At 36.4% G+C, this 22742-nt stretch overlaps 1 protein-coding gene across 1 annotated transcript in view; it reads left to right on the top strand.

Moving 5' to 3' along the window:
• Positions 1–22742, top strand: part of LOC306757746 (copine-9-like) — a gene marked incomplete at both ends in the record, with an annotated part of 209250 nt that overhangs the window by 34220 nt on the left and 152288 nt on the right. Inside the window, one exon of the mRNA XM_079242872.1 lies at positions 14164–14210. Within this exon, the coding sequence (XP_079098998.1) occupies positions 14164–14210 (47 nt within the window). The remainder of the gene's footprint in view (positions 1–14163; positions 14211–22742) is intronic.

Here is a 22742-nt window from a genome sequence, read left to right on the forward strand (position 1 = left end):
ACTCCTGGTATGCTGCTATGAGAACTTCTCGCTCCAGTGGAGTGAAATAACTAACTTTTTAGTCAGCGGTTGCCATGGTGACTCCAGGTGTCAGAGCTCCAGTAATGGTGGATTTTTATTGTGGTTCCCGACTCTTAATAAACATACTCAGAAGTGATGGAACCAACTGAAAGCCGCTGATCTGGAACCAGGAAGTCAGAGTTTCTGACTAGACTCGGAGTTATTTAACCTGCTGTGGGCAATTTCATAGTCTTCCAGTCGCCAACTTAAATCTGTTTGTACCAATTTTAAAACATTTTATTATAATTATTATTAATTATCTTTCTTCTGTGTAGTTATGTAGCAGTTCTCATCGTACGTCTGTTTTTATATTGGTCAAACTCAAGCCACTCGCAACCCCAAAGCTATTTTGTCTCACCTCCTCTTTGGTCTACATCCTCCTCCTTACCTGTAACCAGCTTTGTTCTTTCCTCTGTCCAACAATCTAAGACAAGACAAGACAAGACAAGACAATAATAAGACAAGACAAGACAAGACAATAATAAGACAAGACAAGACAAGACAAGACAAGACAATAATAAGACAAGACAAGACAAGACAAGACAATAATAAGACAAGACAAGACAATAATAAGACAAGACAAGACAAGACAAGACAAGACAAGACAATAATAAGACAAGACAAGACAAGACAATAATAAGACAAGACAAGACAATAATAAGACAAGACAAGACAAGACAATAATAAGACAAGACAAGACAAGACAATAATAAGACAAGCCAAGACAAGACAATAATAAGACAAGACAAGACAAGACAATAATAAGACAAGACAAGACAAGACAATAATAAGACAAGACAAGACAAGACAATAATAAGACAAGACAAGACAAGACAAGACAATAATAAGACAAGACAAGACAATAATAAGACAAGACAAGACAAGACAATAATAAGACAAGACAATAATAAGACAAGAAAAGACAAGACAAGACAATATAAGACAATAATAAGACAAGACAATAATAAGACAAGACAATAATAAGACAAGACAAGACAATAATAAGACAAGACAAGACAAGACAAGACAAGACAATAATAAGACAAGACAAAACAAGACAAGACAAGACAATAATAAGACAAGACAAGACAAGACAAGACAAAAATAAGAGAAGACAAGACAAGACAAGACAAGACAATAATAAGACAAGACAAGACAAGACAAGACAATATAAGACAATAATAAGACAAGACAATAATAAGACAAGACAAGACAAGACAATAATAAGACAAGACAAGACAAGACAAGACAAGACAAGACAAGACAGTAATAAGACAAGACAAGACAAGACAAGACAAGACAATAATAAGACAAGACAAGACAAGACAAGACAAGACAATAATAAGACAAGACAAGACAAGACAATATAAGACAATAATAAGACAAGACAAGACAAGACAATAATAAGACAAGACAAGACAAGACAAGACAATAATAAGACAAGACAAGACAATAGTAAGACAAGACAAGACAATAATAAGACAAGACAAGACAAGACAAGACAATAATAAGACAAGACAAGACAAGACAATAATAAGACAAGACAAGACAAGACAAGACAATAATAAGACAAGACAAGACAATAATAAGACAAGACAAGACAAGACAATAATAAGACAAGACAAGACAAGACAAGACAATATAAGACAATAATAAGACAAGACAATAATAAGACAAGACAATAATAAGACAAGACAAGACAATAATGAGACAAGACAAGACAAGACAAGACAAGACAATAATAAGACAAGACAAGACAAGACAATATAAGACAATAATAAGACAAGACAAGACAATAATAAGACAAGACAAGACAATAATAAGACAAGACAAGACAAGACAAGACAATAATAAGACAAGACAAGACAAGACAAGACAAGACAATAATAAGACAAGACAAGACAATAATAAGACAAGACAAGACAAGACAAGACAAGACAATAATAAGACAAGACAATAATAAGACAAGACAAGACAAGACAAGACAATAATAAGACAAGACAATAATAAGACAAGACAAGACAAGACAAGACAATAACAAGACAAGACAAGACAAGACAATAATAAGACAAGACAATAATAAGACAAGACAAGACAAGACAATAATAAGAAAAGACAAGACAAGACAAGACAAGACAAGACAAGACAAGACAAGACAATAACAAGACAAGACAAGACAAGACAAGACAAGACAATAATAAGACAAGACAAGACAAGACAATAATAAGACAAGACAATAATAAGACAAGACAAGACAATAATAAGACAAGACAAGACAAGACAAGACAATAATAAGACAAGACAAGACAATAATAAGACAAGACAAGACAATAATAAGACAAGACAAGACAATAATAAGAAAAGACAAGACAAGACAAGACAATAATAAGACAAGACAAGACAAGACAATAATAAGACAAGACAAGACAAGACAAGACAATAATAAGACAAGACAAGACAAGACAAGACAATAATAAGACAAGACAAGACAATAATAAGACAAGACAAGACAAGACAAGACAATAATAAGACAAGACAAGACAATAATAAGACAAGACAAGACAATAATAAGACAAGACAATAATAAGACAAGACAAGACAATAATAAGAAAAGACAAGACAATAATAAGACAAGACAATAATAAGACAAGACAAGACAATAATAAGACAAGACAAGACAAGACAAGACAATAACAAGACAAGACAATAACAAGACAAGACAAGACAAGACAAGACAAGACAATAATAAGACAAGACAAGACAAGACAATAATAAGACAAGACAAGACAAGACAAGACAATAATAAGACAAGACAAGACAAGACAAGACAATAATAAGACAAGACAAGACAAGACAAGACAAGACAAGACAATAATAAGACAAGACAAGACAAGACAAGACAAGACAATAATAAGACAAGACAAGACAAGACAATAATAAGACAAGACAAGACAAGACAATAATAAGACAAGACAAGACAAGACAATAATAAGACAAGACAAGACAAGACCAGACAATAATAAGACAAGACAAGACAAGACAAGACAATAATAAGACAAGACAAGACAAGACAAGACAAGACAAGACAATATAAGACAATAAACAGACAAGACAATAATAAGACAAGACAAGACAAGACAATATAAGACAATAAAAAGACCAGACAATAATAAGAAAAGACAAGACAAGACAAGACAAGACAATAATAAGACAAGACAAGACAAGACAATAATAAGACAAGACAAGACAAGACAATAATAAGACAAGACAAGACAAGACAAGACAATAATAAGACAAGACAAGACAATAATAAGACAAGACAAGACAAGACAAGACAATAAGACAAGACAAGACAATAATAAGACAAGACAAGACAAGACAAGACAATAATAAGACAAGACAAGACAAGACAAGACAATATAAGACAATAATAAGACAAGACAATAATAAGACAAGACAAGACAAGACAATAATAAGACAAGACAAGACAAGACAAGACAGTAATAAGACAAGACAAGACAAGACAAGACAAGACAATAATAAGACAAGACAAGACAAGACAAGACAATAATAAGACAAGACAAGACAAGACAAGACAAGACAAGACAATAATAAGACAAGACAAGACAAGACAATATAAGACAATAATAAGACAAGACAATAATAAGACAAGACAAGACAAGACAATAATAAGACAAGACAAGACAAGACAAGACAATAATAAGACAAGACAAGACAAGACAAGACAAGACAATAATAAGACAAGACAAGACAAGACAAGACAATAATAAGACAAGACAAGACAAGACAATAATAAGACAAGACAAGACAAGACAAGACAATAATAAGACAAGACAAGACAATAATAAGACAAGACAAGACAAGACAATAATAAGACAAGACAAGACAAGACAAGACAATATAAGACAATAATAAGACAAGACAATAATAAGACAAGACAATAATAAGACAAGACAAGACAAGACAAGACAAGACAATAATAAGACAAGACAAGACAAGACAATATAAGACAATAATAAGACAAGACAAGACAATAATAAGACAAGACAAGACAATAATAAGACAAGACAAGACAAGACAAGACAATAATAAGACAAGACAAGACAAGACAAGACAAGACAATAATAAGACAAGACAAGACAATAATAAGACAAGACAAGACAAGACAAGACAATAATAAGACAAGACAATAATAAGACAAGACAAGACAAGACAAGACAATAATAAGACAAGACAATAATAAGACAAGACAAGACAAGAAAAGACAATAACAAGACAAGACAAGACAAGACAATAATAAGACAAGACAATAATAAGACAAGACAAGACAAGACAATAATAAGAAAAGACAAGACAAGACAAGACAAGACAAGACAAGACAATAACAAGACAAGACAAGACAAGACAAGACAATAATAAGACAAGACAAGACAAGACAATAATAAGACAAGACAATAATAAGACAAGACAAGACAATAATAAGACAAGACAAGACAAGACAAGACAATAATAAGACAAGACAAGACAATAATAAGACAAGACAAGACAATAATAAGACAAGACAAGACAATAATAAGAAAAGACAAGACAAGACAAGACAATAATAAGACAAGACAAGACAATAATAAGACAAGACAAGACAAGACAAGACAATAATAAGACAAGACAAGACAATAATAAGACAAGACAAGACAATAATAAGACAAGACAATAATAAGACAAGACAAGACAATAATAAGAAAAGACAAGACAATAATAAGACAAGACAATAATAAGACAAGACAAGACAATAATAAGACAAGACAAGACAAGACAAGACAATAACAAGACAAGACAATAACAAGACAAGACAAGACAAGACAAGACAAGACAATAATAAGACAAGACAAGACAAGACAATAATAAGACAAGACAAGACAATAATAAGACAAGACAAGACAAGACAAGACAATAATAAGACAAGACAAGACAAGACAATAATAAGACAAGACAAGACAAGACAATAATAAGACAAGACAAGACAATAATAAGACAAGACAAGACAAGACAAGACAAGACAATAATAAGACAAGACAAGACAAGACAAGACAAGACAATAATAAGACAAGACAAGACAAGACAAGACAAGACAATAATAAGACAAGACAAGACAAGACAATAATAAGACAAGACAAGACAAGACAATAATAAGACAAGACAAGACAAGACCAGACAATAATAAGAAAAGACAAGACAAGACAATAATAAGACAAGACAAGACAAGACCAGACAATAATAAGACAAGACAAGACAAGACAAGACAATAATAAGACAAGACAAGACAAGACAAGACAAGACAAGACAAGACAAGACAATATAAGACAATAAAAAGACAAGACAATAATAAGACAAGACAAGACAAGACAATATAAGACAATAAAAAGACCAGACAATAATAAGAAAAGACAAGACAAGACAAGACAAGACAATAATAAGACAAGACAAGACAAGACAAGACAATAATAAGACAAGACAAGACAAGACAATAATAAGACAAGACAAGACAAGACAAGACAATAATAAGACAAGACAAGACAATAATAAGACAAGACAAGACAAGACAAGACAATAAGACAAGACAAGACAATAATAAGACAAGACAAGACAAGACAAGACAATAATAAGACAAGACAAGACAATAATAAGACAAGACAAGACAAGACAATAATAAGACAAGACAAGACAATAATAAGACACGACAAGACAAGACAAGACAATAATAAGACAAGACAAGACAAGACAAGACAAGACAATAATAAGACAAGACAATAATAAGACAAGACAAGACAAGACAATAATAAGACAAGACAAGACAAGACAATAATAAGACAAGACAAGACAATAATAAGACAAGACAAGACAATAATAAGACAAGACAAGACAAGACAAGACAATAATAAGACAAGACAAGACAATAATAAGACAAGACAAGACAAGACAAGACAATAATAAGACAAGACAAGACAAGACAATAATAAGACAATAATAAGACAAGACAAGACAAGACAATAATAAGACAAGACAAGACAAGACAAGACAAGACAATAATAAGACAAGACAAGACAAGACAAGACAAGACAAGACAAGACAAGACAAGACAATAATAAGACAAGACAAGACAAGACAAGACAATAATAAGACAAGACAAGACAAGACAATAACAAGACAAGACAATAATAAGACAAGACAAGACAAGACAAGACAATAATAAGACAAGACAAGACAAGACAAGACAAGACAAGACAATAATAAGACAAGACAAGACAAGAGAAGACAAGACAAGACAATAATAAGACAAGACAAGACAAGACCAGACAATAATAAGAAAAGACAAGACAAGACAAGACAAGACAAGACAAGACAAGACAAGACAAGACAATAATAAGACATGACAAGACAAGACAAGACAATAATAAGACAAGACAAGACAATAATAAGACAAGACAAGACAAGACAAGACAAGACAAGACAATAATAAGACAAGACAAGACAAGACAATAATAAGACAAGACAAGACAAGACAATAATAAGACAAGACAATAATAAGACAAGACAAGACAATAATAAAACAAGACAAGACAAGACAAGACAAGACAAGACAATAATAAGACAAGACAAGACAATAATAAGACAAGACAAGACAATAATAAGACAAGACAAGACAAGACAAGACAAGACAATAATAAGACAAGACAAGACAATAATAAGACAAGACAAGACAAGACAAGACAAGACAAGACAATAATAAGACAAGACAAGACAAGACAATAATAAGACAAGACAAGACAAGACAATAATAAGACAAGACAATAATAAGACAAGACAAGACAATAATAAAACAAGACAAGACAAGACAAGACAAGACAAGACAATAATAAGACAAGACAAGACAATAATAAGACAAGACAAGACAATAATAAGACAAGACAAGACAAGACAAGACAATAATAAGACAAGACAAGACAATAATAAGACAAGACAAGACAAGACAATAATAAGACAAGACAAGACAATAATAAGACAAGACAAGACAAGACAAGACAATAATAAGACAAGACAAGACAAGACAAGACAATAATAAGACAAGACAATAATAAGACAAGACAAGACAAGACAATAATAAGACAAGACAAGAAAAGACAATAATAAGACAAGACAATAATAAGACAAGACAATAACAAGACAAGACAAGACAATAATAAGACAAGACAAGACAATAATAAGACAAGACAAGACAATAATAAGACAAGACAAGACAAGACAATAATAAGACAAGACAAGAATAAGACAAGACAAGACAATAATAAGACAAGACAATAATAAGACAAGACAAGACAATAACAAGACAAGACAATAACAAGACAAGACAAGACAAGACAAGACAATAATAAGACAAGACAAGACAAGACAATAATAAGACAAGACAAGACAATAATAAGACAAGACAAGACAAGACAAGACAAGACAAGACAATAATAAGACAAGACAAGACAAGACAATAATAAGACAAGACAAGACAAGACAAGACAATAATAAGACAAGACAAGACAAGACAATAATAAGACAAGACAAGACAAGACAATAATAAGACAAGACAAGACAAGACCAGACAATAATAAGAAAAGACAAGACAAGACAATAATAAGACAAGACAAGACAAGACAAGACAATAATAAGACAAGACAAGACAAGACAAGACAAGACAAGACAATATAAGACAATAAAAAGACAAGACAATAATAAGACAAGACAAGACAAGACAATATAAGACAATAAAAAGACCAGACAATAATAAGAAAAGACAAGACAAGACAAGACAAGACAATAATAAGACAAGACAAGACAAGACAAGACAAGACAAGACAATAATAAGACAAGACAAGACAAGACAATAATAAGACAAGACAAGACAAGACAATAATAAGACAAGACAAGACAATAATAAGACAAGACAAGACAAGACAAGACAATAAGACAAGACAAGACAATAGTAAGACAAGACAAGACAAGACAATAATAAGACAAGACAAGACAATAATAAGACAAGACAAGACAAGACAATAATAAGACAAGACAAGACAATAATAAGACAAGACAAGACAATAATAAGACAAGACAAGACAATAATAAGACAAGACAAGACAAGACAAGACAATAAGACAAGACAAGACAATAATAAGACAAGACAAGACAAGACAATAATAAGACAAGACAAGACAATAATAAGACAAGACAAGACAAGACAATAATAAGACAAGACAAGACAATAATAAGACAAGACAAGACAAGACAAGACAATAATAAGACAAGACAAGACAAGACAAGACAAGACAAGACAAGACAAGACAATAATAAGACAAGACAAGACAAGACAATAATAAGACAAGACAAGACAAGACAAGACAATAATAAGACAAGACAAGACAATAATAAGACAAGACAAGACAAGACAAGACAATAATAAGACAAGACAAGACAAGACAATAATAAGACAATAATAAGACAATAATAAGACAAGACAAGACAAGACAATAACAAGACAAGACAATATCAAGACAAGACAAGACAATAATAAGACAAGACAAGACAAGACAAGACAATAATAAGACAAGACAAGACAAGACAAGACAAGACAAGACAAGACAATAATAAGACAAGACAAGACAAGACAATAATAAGACAAGACAAGACAAGACAAGACAATAATAAGACAAGACAAGACAATAATAAGACAAGACAAGACAAGACAATAATAAGACAAGACAAGACAAGACAATAATAAGACAATAATAAGACAAGACAAGACAAGACAATAACAAGACAAGACAAGACAAGACAAGACAAGACAATAATAAGACAAGACAAGACAAGACAAGACAATAATAAGACAAGACAAGACAAGACATGACAATAATAAGACAAGACAAGACAAGACAATAATAAGACAATAATAAGACAAGACAAGACAAGACAAGACAATAACAAGACAAGACAATAATAAGACAAGACAAGACAAGACAAGACAATAATAAGACAAGACAAGACAAGACAAGACAATAATAAGACAAGACAAGACAATAATAAGACAAGACAAGACAAGACAAGACAAGATAAGACAAGACAATAATAAGACAAGACAAGACAAGACAAGACAAGACAAGACAATAATAAGACAAGACAAGACAAGACAAGACAATAATAAGACAAGACAAGACAATAATAATACAAGACAAGACAAGACAAGACAAGACAATAATAAGACAAGACAAGACAATAATAAGACAAGACAAGACAAGACAAGACAATAATAAGACAAGACAATAATAAGACAAGACAAGACAATAATAAAACAAGACAAGACAAGACAAGACAAGACAAGACAATAATAAGACAAGACAAGACAATAATAAGACAAGACAAGACAAGACAATAATAAGACAAGACAAGACAATAATAAGACAAGACAAGACAAGACAATAATAAGACAAGACAAGACAATAATAAGACAAGACAAGACAAGACAAGACAATAATAAGACAAGACAAGACAAGACAAGACAATAATAAGACAAGACAAGACAATAATAAGACAAGACAATAATAAGACAAGACAAGACAAGACAATAATAAGACAAGACAAGAAAAGACAATAATAAGACAAGACAATAATAAGACAAGACAATAACAAGACAAGACAAGACAATAATAAGACAAGACAAGACAATAATAAGACAAGACAAGACAATAATAAGACAAGACAAGACAAGACAATAATAAGACAAGACAAGAATAAGACAAGACAAGACAATAATAAGACAAGACAATAATAAGACAAGACAATAATAAGACAAGACAATAATAAGACAAGACAATAATAAGACAAGACAAGACAAGACAATAATAAGACAAGACAAGACAAGACGCGAGGACACAAACACATATATAATCATTTTGAGCTCTTGCTTAGACATCATTGGTCTCAGCTTTGCAACATTAGGTCTTTGTAAAAGGCTTTTTTTGCCCAATTGGCTTGAATGATAGTTTAATGACATGGCCTCATCAATCATTACCTTTAGGTTTCTCAGCTTCAGACTTGGCTGAAGAGCTAGATTCTCCTGTCATTCCTTCCACAGTTCACTTCCTCTCCTCATCCAGCAGCTGGTAAACGACACCGCGCAGCCGATAGACTGATGGATGATCTGTCATGGGATCATGTTAATGGGAAATGTGGTGATACCACTGGCAGGGAAATGTAACTGGAATGTTTAGCTTCATTCATCACCTGCTGGGCTGGACAGGTTTTTATTTAGACCCTTGGTGAAATAAGTCTTGTTTACATCTCCAGCAAGTAAATATTTCTGTGGATCCGGCTCCGAGCTTCACCCCTCTCTTTAGGCCTAAACTAGTTGTCATGCCTCCGGGACCAAGAAAATAATCTAGTAAAGTTTTACTTATTCATATTACAAGAGACTCTTGAAATATTTGTGAAGACATGTCCCTACTGTCCATGGCCAAACTTGAGTCCTAGTTTTCCTCCCCAGTCTTACAAACACAATGACTCACAGCTCGATCAGTGATCAATACTATCTTGTGGTTGCCTTGGCTCTGCACATAACGCCCCCCTCTCCCAGGGCAGAGGAGAAAGCGCTCCATGTATGGAGCAAGAAATCCTATATAAGTGTATATGAATGCCTAACACATTTTAAAGTGTTGTAGCACCCAGTCAAGGTTGAAAGGTGTTTTATCAGTGGAGGCCGTTTCCCATTTTCTGCTTTTGTACCAAACAGAATTGGTTGGCCAACCGTTACTAAACTCTCAGCCGCCTGCCTTTCCCCTCGTTTCGGTATTTATTAATTTAGTTGACCCCGTTTCCTTTCCCTCTATCCCCCCCCTCGCTTTTCGTTTTTGAAGAGCAGAGGGAATCTGAATGTACTGGTCCCAGTGGTGGCTGGGTTGTTGTTGTGGTGGACTGGCCTCCTTCACTGAGGCAGAAACACAAAGCTTTCTGTTCATCATCTGCCATCACTTCTTTGATGGGGAGTAAATGAATAAAGGAGGGAAGAAGAGGATGAAGAAGAAAAAGTGGAATGAGGCAGGAGCACAGCGATGTCCGAGGGGAAGCGAAAAGAAAGGTCAGAGTGAAGAAAAGATGAAGGTTGGAGAACACACGTCCTCTTTTTTGCTATCATTCCTCTCTGAATCTTAGTTTAGTACATACAGAAGAAATAGATTTAATCTGTAATATTCCCAACATTCATTCCAAAAACACATCTAAAGCAGCAGTAAGAGGAGAAGGTTTTAATGGTATGTTTCTCCATTCGGGTCCTCAGGACCCCCCTCCCTGTATGTTTTATAGGCAACCCTACGTTGACACACCTTTTTAACAGTCTGTAAAAAACTTTATTTGAGGAAGTTTAATAATCTATGAAAAAAATGTCTAAAACATGCAGGACAGAAGGTCCTGAGGACTGGAATTGAGAGACCCTGGTTTAATTGAAGTGCTGCTTTTAACACGAGGAAACCCTGTGTGTTTCAGAACCGCTGTTTACTCTACTCTGACTGTAAGCTTTCAGGGTTGTGGATTAAACTTTTGTGTCAAGTCCCTGGTTTTTGGCACGGAGATAACATTATCTGTTCATAACTGTTAGGGACTGGACTTATAGACTCAGCCGAGGTGTTGAGAGGATTTGATCTGGTCACCTCAGGACTGGGTCTCTGCTTTTTGCAGATGATGTCGTTCTGTTGGCTTCATCAGGTCGTGATGTCCAGGTCGTGATCTCCAGCTCTCACTTGAGCGGTGAAGCGGTTGGGATAAGGGTCAGCATCTCCAAATCTGAGACCGTGGTCCTCAGCTGGAAAAGGGTGGAGTGTCCTTTCCAGGTTCGGAATGAGGTCCTGCCCCAAGTGGAGGAACTCAAGTATTGTGGGGTCTTGTTCATGAGTGAGGGAAGGATGGAGCGTGAGATTGACTCGTGGATCAGTGTGAGTCAGTAATGTAGACTCTTTGTCATGGTGATGACAAGAAATGAGCCAAAATGCAACCTCTTTATTTAGTGGTGGATTTACGCTGCTACCCTCAACTCTGGCCATGAGCTGTGGGCAGTGACTTAATAAACAAAGTCAGAAATACAATCAGCTGAAATGAGCTTCCTCAGCAAGGTGGTTGTGCTCTCCCTTAGAGATTTATGAGAAGCTCAGTCATCTGGGAGGGGCTCAGAGTAGAGCCGCTGTTCCTCCACATTGAGAGGAGCCAGAAGAGGTGGCTGAGACATCTGGATAGGATGCCTCCTGGATGTCCCTCTGGTAGAAGACCCAGGACACACAAGAGGGATTATATCTCTCAGCTGGCCTGGGAACGCTTCAGCTGCCAATGTGACCAAACCTTGGATAAGTGGCAGAAGATGGATGGATGGATGGATGTATAACATTTTTCTTGCGTCTCTTTATACCTTAAAAGAAAATTCCTAATAATGAATCCAACATTATGCATTTTGAGGCCGTTATGTCTCCAACTGTGTAACTTTCTGCCATCCTGTTGGGACTTTATGCCATCACAAATCAGTCTTTAACGTGAGAGGTAAACTTCGGAAAACAGCATTATTCCACATCATTCCGTCTCAGATTAATCTAAGTAATGTATTCAGAATGAGGAATTGGTGTTGCCTAAACCTATTAGTCAGGGAGAGATGGGAAGTGACAGAGAAGCGAGTAGTTTTCTCTCCTGTCACCTTGTTGCACGTTCAAAGGTTTGTTATTCTTGTTCTCAGTGTTTGATATGAGAATAACTGTTGCATCATTTCACCTGCTCTGAAGGAAACTTTGACTCAAGGAGTTTGACAGAACAGCGGTATTCACCACCTCTGGCATTTTTCCTGTTTCGTTGCATAACATAAAAATAGATTTTTCTGGGAGTGAAAATGCAGAATATTTTTAGTTGTGGGGAAAACCCCACAACCTGAGTTATACAGTTCACAACAACTGTATCTGCTCCACCTGCTAAACTGCTTATTAACACAAATATTTAACCAGCCAGAGACATGGCAGCAACTCAACACATGTTGACATGATGAATGGGGACTTGCCGCAGTTCAAATTTAACATCAGGATGAGGAAGAAAGAGGATTTAAATGACTTTGAATGTGGCATGTTGTTAGTCTGAATGTTTACTGGGAATTTCACACACAACCATCTCCAGAATTTACAGAGATGATCTGAAGAAGAGAAAATATCCAGCGAGCAGCAGTTGTCTGGACCAGAATGTCTTGGTGATGTCAGAGGTCAGAGGAGAATGGACAGACTGGTTGGAGATGGTAGAAACATGAAGTCAGATAAGCACTGGTTCCAACCAAGATATGCAGAACATCATCTCTGAACATCCAGCCTTGAAGCAGATGATCTACAGCAGCAGAAGACCACTCTGGGTGCCACTCTTGTCAGCTCAGAACAGGAAACTGAGGCCACAATTCACACAGATTCACCAGAACTGGACAATAGAAGATGGAGAAATGTTGCTGGTCTGATGAGTCTCCAGTTCAGTTCCACATTCACATGGCAGGATCAGAATCTGCTGGAAGCATCATGAAAACATGGATCCATTCTGACTTGGATCAACACTTCAGGCTGCTGCTGGTGTAATGGTGGTGGGGGGTGCTTTCTATGCCCACTTCCATGGGCCCCTTGTACCCCCCCCCCCCCCCTTTTTTTTTAATTTTAATCCTTACCTTTCATCTAAATTCTTTAAATGTGCAGCTGCATGTGAGCACATTGTATGACATATTTAACAAAAGCAAAGAAGACAAATAATTTGAATGGAACAGCTTTGTTATTGAGTTATTTAAGGAATTGTTTCATCTCTTTTCTCCATGTTCTAGTTGGTCATATACACAGTAGATGTTTATATTTTCAGGAGAGGAACGCTTGAAGAGCTGCAAAGTGATATTAAAACTGTCCTTTCACAACTATTTCAGTTTCTTTTCAAGTGTTTCCATGTATTCAGCCCTTCGCTTCTCCTTCATTAAGATGCCTTTCTTTGTTTCTCTTCCAGTGGTGGTGTTGTATGTTCAAGGTCTGGGAACAAAAGAGTGGAGAGAGGTGAGTGACATGTCTTTAAATCTTTAGTTCAGATGTAGAAATGCTCTGCTTTCATATTGTGTTATAACAACTCAGCTTTCTATTTATCCTACGTGAGTTATGTTGTCATGTAACTTTTGTTAAACTCTCCAGGTCAAATGCCGCTTTGGTGACTAGTTATTTATAAGCCATGGTAACGCAGCATTACAGTGTGATACTGGCTAACATGCTACCTGTTAGCCAGTCTTCAGTCTTCTGTGAGTAGGTTCTGGGTGTTGATTATGTCTGGCTTGTTTCATCATGTGGCTCATGTGGAAAAGTACTTTGCAATGCAAAGATAAGCTATATCTGGGAAGGTCAAATAGTCTGTGAATGATTTCTGTAAAAAAAAAAAAAAATCACAGAATCATTTAGAATAGTTAATTGAGAGCTCAATGAGGTTTGAGTTGGTGCAAAGATCACAAAATGCCAAGAGTGGAAGAATGACTTCCTCCCCATTGTGCAGGTTCATTTCACTGTCAAGGATCTTGCAGCTGTAAACGAATGTTATTTCAGAGGTCGTATCTGTAAATCAAGCTTTGTCTCCCATCAAAGAAATTTACCAGAGAAATTCAAGTTTGCTCATGTGCAGAAAATAATTTGCATGATTAAAAACAAAAGCAAAAAATGAGTTTCTGCAAACCTGGATTCGCAGATGCAACACTATGAACCACTTGCAAGACTCTGAATGTACAAATGCAGATTTCTGATCTCATCTTTACACTTTTGTCTGACTGAACGGTGACTAGTCCAATCAGAGACTTTCTAGTTTAGATCATAGACCATTAAAAGTGAAGCCCAAGAGTGCATAAAACTGCAGTTCCCCATTCATCCACTAGGGCTGACTGCAAAACAGAGCAAATCCCCATAGACTCCCATGTTAAAAAGACCAACTTCACAGCAGAAATAAATATGTTTACAGCCTGGTTCAAAAATCTATTTTCAGTTTAATAGGTCAGGTTTACCTTCATGACGACTGTTGGGGGAGTGAATTTTTTTCTAACTCACTCGTTTAAACGTAATTTAATCTTGAAGTTCGGCATATTTGGGGCGTGTCCTTTTTATTGACAGGTACCCGATCTCCCGCTTCAAGTAAGAACAGAGAACAAGCACAGTTTTTAGCCGGTTAAGAACGTGACTTAGCTTTAGCCCGCTAACTTCTGTTAGCTGGTTAGCTCCTGTTATCTCCGGGTTAGCTTGGTTAGCTCTTAGCTACTCTCTGCCCATAGTTTTATTTTTCGGGTGAGACGACAAGCATGCCCCTGCCAAGATGGCGATGGTAGGAACCGCCCACCGAGCTTCAATTCAGCTCTTCAGAAACCTATGGGTGATGTCACGGAGGCTCTTTTTATATACAGTCTATGGCTTAGATGTAGCTGTTCAGAAATTGTTTCTTTTAATGGTGATTCTTTTCTCTAAGCTGATTTACTGGGAACACTAAATCGCCATATGACATCACCGACCCATGGGTGCTCGGAGTTACGAGACAACCCAAACGCACCATTTGTACGAGATCCTAGCATCAGTGAAGGGTTATTCTGTTGTTCTTCTTTCTGTTGGTGACTGACAGTTTGGTGAAGCTGACACCATGTTGTGGTGGTAGTAACATAATGAACAGCTGCTGAGTAAAACAAGATGCTTGTCATGAACTTTTTGGCACTTTAGTCTGGTGTGAATAATAGAGAAACATGATCACTCGCTCTTGACGGTTGACACAGGTGTATGTGAGCCATAATCAACACAAAAATGGCCAAGAGTGTGACAATAAATCGCCAACAAACACTCCTCCAGTTCCCGTCCCACCAGTGCACATCAATGGGCTGACAGCCGTAAGAAGAGGCCCAGAGATGCTGGCGCTAACTTGTCTGGCATCCCTGAGTTGATGATGGAGTGGCCTTCATCATCAAAGAAACTCTCTGACATGCTGCCAACTCGTTTTAGAAAAGAGCTCCTGTCTGACCTTCCACTGACTGATGCAGAGCTGGAGTCCCAGAGAGACGGCGGGAATACGATGGAGGAAATACGAAATGAGTTGCCATAACTTTACACAGAGAAATAATTCGTTTAGGAACTGTTCTCAGAGATTTGTTCTTAATTGATATGATTATCTGACTCATTGTTTTCTTCTCAGTGGGAATGAGAGTAAATTTAATTTCTTGTGGTGTTGGATGTGCGTGCGTCTCACAGCCCAGCACTCACAGATGTGTGTAAACGTCTTCAGGCGACAAAAAAGAAAAAACTGATCAGGTTACTTTACATTCAGTTTATGGTAATTTGAAAGCAGAAAAATATGAAGGAAAATTAGGTTATAAGGGATTTTGTTTCATTATTTAGGTGTAAATCATTAAAAAAAAAAAATCCGTTTAGGACTTTAGAAACTTCAGGGGAATATATTTAAGAGTATAAATGTGAGTTTAAATACTCTATACTCAAGCGTTTACATGGTAGTGCATAATTCTCACAGCAGGTGGAAACTTTGCCTGCTGAGCATGGATCCAAACAAAGCTGATGTTTGCACATCCTGAAGTGCATGTGAAACATGGCGTATGGAACATTTTGATGCATACACACTGCACATAAGGCCCAAGTTGCCCCACAGTGAGACCATCAGTTCCTGTCAGTGGATTTTAAGTTGTGGCTGATTAGTTTCTTTCTTTAGGTCACTCGGACTTTAGCTCTTTGCCTTTAACATCAGGTTTGAATGAACTAAGCTCACCTTAAACCTCTACAGACTCTGCCTCTCAGATCCATTTTAATTAAAGTCCCAATACTATACATTTTTTCATCTTTTTTATATGCGTGTCAGAGGTTCAACAATATTGTTTTCAAAGTGTAACACCCCAAATTCAGCCTTAGTCCTGAAGTTCTGCCAATCCAAAAATGTCTCTAGCGACCTCGACTGAGAACGGGCTGTTTCTGTGTCTGAGCTTTCCCCTGTTCATGAGCGGTGTGTGTCCACATTAACCCCTGGCTGCATCCTGGAGAATGGGGCGGGCCTGGATATTGGGCGGATAATGGATAATGGACGTGGTTGGATATCAAATGTGGCTAAAATTAGTGTCTTCCAATTAAAATGTTGAGGGGGCGGGCTTGGACTTCCCGTCCAGTATCCAGCCCCGCCTCATTTTCCAGTCTGCAGCCAAGACCCTCTCCCCGTCCACGCTAACTCCACGGCCTCTCTGGGAGAACAGGCAGCTTTTGATGGAGCCCACTCAATGATTTCAGACAGCAGAGCTCAGCTAGCTGTGGGCTGGGTCAATGTCAGAACCCGCTATTTTAATTTATTTCCCTCATAATCGGAAAGATGTCAGACACTCCTTTGTGCGCACATTCAGAACAAAGTAGTTTTTTCTGAAGAAAACTACATAAATAATCCTGTTGTCACGAGAAATCCATGTTAAAAAACATGTGAGCATGGCCGCTCTTGGCTTCCGTACTGCTGAATGTTGCACTTTTCAAAGTTTTTGAAATATACCTTTTAGTTAATTAAATCAAATCAAATCAAACTTTATTTGTATAGCACTTTTCATACAAAAGCATATCAAAGTGCTTAACATAAAAATAAAAACCGTTTCACACTTAAAAACACACACGCACACACACGTTACCCACACAAGCACACAACCCTTCCCCTGAACATTGATGCCAAAATAAAAACTAATAATTTCAGGATTCTGTCATCTGTATCTGGCTTGACGCTGCTGTGAGGAAACACATCTGGGGAATCCGTCTAAGTCAGTAGCAGCCCACAGGTAACACATGGGCCGAGGTCCACACCACAGCCATATGGCTGCGGTGTAGAACCCCAATCAACCACCACGGCAGGATGACCCCCGCCACAACGGCCCCGTCAGTCAAACAGGTGCAGCCCCCGACATGGAGGATCCTCATGAGGAAGAAAAAACCCTGGAGCTAAATGGTTAAAAAGATAAAATAGACACAAAAGATAAAATAACTAAATCAATGATTCTGTAAAACAATAATTAGAACAATAAGATTAAACCTAAGTAACATGTAAATAATTAAAAAGTACATAAAATTTGTCATAAAATTAAGTAAGACAATGATATGTGAAAGATTAAGGGTGATTTAAACTTACAAAATAGTTAAATTTACAGTTTGGATTTAAACAGAGGGCGGGTTACAAATGACAGCTTTCCCGCACCATTTTCTTACCTCAGTCCCTGCTGTGATGTACACATATTCTCACATTCACCCCTAACAAACAGCATCTCTAAATCTCATTAAAAAGCTTCTGGAGATGAATTATGTGACGTGATAATAGATGAAAGTTGGTTGGAGGCTTCAACATAAACATTCACTCATGTACAGAAAATATAAACCCATTCAATGTAAAATATCACGCCGCTCTCTGAAACACATGAGCATGGTAGACTTGTGATTGATGTTTTCCAGCTGGGTATGTGTTTATGTTTTGTCCTTGTCATCATCATGTTTCCTCCACAACAAGCAGGATGTCCTTCTATGTAGCTATTGATGGCAGGAAACCTTTTCATCACCGGTGATGGCTTTGTCTGGAGGAACACCTTCTCTGCTGAATGCCTTCGTTGCTTTTGTCGCCACAAGCCTGATTTTTGTCAAACACAAATCTCCTGGATTAAAGGCATCAAAGCTTTCTGGGCAATTACGGACTTTTTTTGTCCTTTAAAGTGATTTTACCCTCAAATTCTGGCCTCCTGCCTGGGTTTTTCTCTTATTGGCAACAGACTTTTGTAAGAATTTGTCTTAAAAAACAGAAATTCCTATTTTTCTTAAACGCTAAAAGGACACAGGGGAAAGTGTACTATCCCTTCATGTCATGAGAGGACAAAAAAAAGTCCTCTTCTTAAATAATCTAAAAAACTTCGACTATTTTTTTTTATTTTTACATTTTTTTGTTCAAATCATTCAACTTCAGTCCTAAAAAGAATCCAAATGTGTGACTGCTGAAAGTGGCTGCATGGAGATGTCGTGTTTCACCCCGCAGCAAGAAGGTTAGCATGTTCTCTCCGTGAATGCAGGTTCTGCGGGTTCTCCGGGTTCCTCTCACAATGCAGCAACATGCATGTTGGGTTAATTAGTAAATCTGAATTCTGTCCTGTCCGGGGTGTGTCCTGCCTCTCCCCTGCTGGGCTCCAGCTTCACACAACCCTGGACTGAGCAGTACAGTACAATTTGTTTGTTGTGCCTGTTTACACCTGATCAGCTTCCCCCTGTTCTTATGAAGATCATCCCTCCACGCTCGTCTGTAAAGGCTCCATGACAAAAGTGCTGAAAAAAGAGAGAAACCAGCACAAAATGGTACAAAAAAAAAAAAAAAAATCAAAACAAACATATAAGAAGGTATTTATCATTTTTATTCACATTTCTGACAACCCAGCGCAGAAGCCTGAGGTCAGAAGTGAAGACTAAAAAGTCGTGGAACAAAATATTCAGCAACTGTCACACTGATCAGACGGTTTTATGGCAAACAGAAGGCAATAAAGACGAAGCCCCTCTGTGAAACCTGAGCTGCCAAATATAGGAACTCATAAAGTGGGAAATCGTTGAGACTCTGTGGGAAGTCAGCCCTGGAACATGTATTAATATAAGGAAACATCTCTCTGCTCTTTGCTTCAGTGTCTCTCACTCCGTCTTGCTGCAATTTGCACTTTGTGCCATCAAAGAAAATCAGTCTTGCCTCAGTAGGGATCAACACACACACTCTGGTATCTCAGCGAGGGCCAATCAGTCTCACAGGGAGAGGACGCTTTCTGCTCAGCTGTATACATTCACCTGTACGCATTCAAGGACCTGCAGAGTGGAAAGTGGTCAATGCATCCTTGGAGAAGAAGCGATCAATTTAAAAAGTCTGAATCTCTCTGTAATCACAACTGCTGTAGCTGAACAGCACAGAGACAACTAAAATGGTCCCAGTTGCACAACATGTTCTGATTCTTGGGCTCAAAATGAACAACATCCCATAAAACACTCAATTCTTTTTTAAAAAATTACTTTTTTTTTTAGTACAAACTCAATATAATAATCTATGGAGGGCAAAAAGGGCCAAAATGAAATGCTGATATACAGAATTTAAAAAATTAGGTTGTTAATTAATTTCTTAAAACTGAAAAAAGTATATTACCCTTTCATGAATTGATAAAAAACAATGCAACATTTTTTAAATACAATGCATTTTACCTCTACAGATTCAATGATATGTTTTTGTTTATTAGTGATATTTAGAATTTATCATGATTTATGATTTATTTAATGTATTCTATAAAACATTTATAAAATAATATATAATCATAATTATATTATGTAAATGTGTATAAAGGATAGCTGTATCATTTCTTTTCATGTTTAGTGAAAAGTTAAACTTTGTTCTGCATTCTTCTTACTTGAAGCGGGAGATTTGGTACCTGTCCTATTAAACCTATTGACCTGACCTATTAAACTGAAAATGGATCTTTGAACCAGGCTATAAACATGTTTATTTCTGCCATAAAGTTTGCCTTTTTAACATGGGAGTCTATGGGGATTTGCTCTGTTTTGCAGCCCCTAGTGGATGAAGGGGGAACTGCAGTTTTATGCACTTCTGCACAGGCTTCACTTTTAACCGCCGGAGGTTGCCGCTTGGTGGAAACGTATTGGATGACTCACTAACATCCACCCAAGTGGTTTATTTACAAAAATACCATTCACATTCATGAATGTGCAAAGAAAAAAAGCTTGTAAATAGGTGTCCACGATATGGTCACTATGCATGAAAGGGTTAAACAAGTAAATTTATCAAAATTTATTTCAAGTGTTAAAATTGCAGTTCCCACCTCATCCAAAACAGAGCAAATCCCCAAAGTCCAATGTTAAGCAGAAATTAACATGTTTACAGCCCGGTACAAAAAACATTTTAGGTTTAATAGGTAAGGTTTACCTTCATGACAACTGTGGGGGAGTGAATTTTTTTCTAACCTCTTCGTTTTTAAGTAATTTCATCCCTAAATTTGGCATAATTAGGGGTGTGTGCTTTAGAAACGCAAGAAGGGGGAATGTAGAACAACTCCTTTTTTTAGCGAGTTACCAGCATGATTTAGCTTTACCTCATGTACCTCCGTTAGCTGGTTAGTTCCTGTTAGCACCGGGTTAGCTTGGATAACTCTTCACTATTGGCAAGTTGGAGTTTGATAGACACCAATCATCCACCCCCACGCTCACAGCCCCCCTATCAGCTCCACGTCTTTGACTATTTTTGTATTTTCCGGGTAAGAATACACGTGTGATGCTGTCAAGATGGCGATGGTAGGAACCAAACCAATATCGCTTCCCGTTGATTATTTATTTATGTTTTAAAATGCGCTAGCAATGTGCTAACTAAAAGTTAACTGAGCAATAGAAATGAATGGGCCAGTGTTAACCACTGCTACAACTGGTGCTATTAATGTTTTGATTTTTCTTTTGAATGAATGTTGCGCAACTGAATTATTTATTTATATTTATTTGTCATATGTTTACAAACTATTGAGAGCATTTATATTTGATATTTTGATAAGGTGATGAATACTGAAAAAATGTTACTGGTAACTGATATGATTTATGGGTTGATATTTATTGGGATTTTTTTTGTGACCTTCTTTTAGGTCAGGTTTTTACCACCCCCCCAGAATCCTCTTCAAGAGGTGGTGAGCTGGATTTGGTAGGACTTTTTTTTTTTTTTTGTTTTGATGTTTTTTCTCTGAACTCTGGACACCTTTAGTTTTGATAAAATGAACTTTGCGGTTCCTCCAAGGATCGTAACTAAAAACTGAACACTGCGTTTCCCTCAAGGATCGTAAATAAAATGGAACTTTTGCGTCTTCCTACCAGGATCGTAATAAGAAGACTGAACAGAAATCCAAAAGGGAAAAAATCCTTTTGGGTACAACTGAACTGAACTGGGAAAAAAAGCTTGAAAAAAGGTTTCTTGAAAGTGTTTTTTTTTGTGTGTCTCATTTCTTGGTTGTCCTGTTTACAAATATAATTTTACTGTGCCTTATTTAGTTTTTTAATGCAATACAATTATCCTTAACTTTAATTTTCCTGCCTCCTGTCTTCATTCATTCACCACACAAGCTCCCATAGCGAATCTGGTCTTCTGTTCACCCATTCCATCCATTGCAATACTTAGTCCTAACACTCTTAATTTAATTTAAGCGTTACATTTGGCGAGCTAGCCAGGAGCTTGGATCGTGAATGAATATTGATTTTTGATTTATTTATTCTGAGTGAAAATTGTTATTTTTGGTCCAGTGAAATTATGGAGTTATTTGAAAATTCTGGGGTTGATATCACAAAGAGTGTCATTGTTTCTGGTGTAACTAACACTGAAATAGATGGTGAAATTCTTAATATCTTGAAACAATATGGTAAATTTAAAAAAGTATTTATTGATGATGAAAAAAGCCAGATGTACAAAAACCTGATCATTGAGTATCAATGCAATTCTGCTTTTGCGGAGCTAAAGAAAATACTGCCATACACGCATATCTCAGAGAA

The sequence above is a fragment of the Telmatherina bonti genome (genome assembly GCF_933228915.1).
Source record: "Telmatherina bonti genome assembly, chromosome: 6".
NCBI classification, from domain to species: Eukaryota; Metazoa; Chordata; class Actinopteri; order Atheriniformes; family Telmatherinidae; genus Telmatherina; species Telmatherina bonti.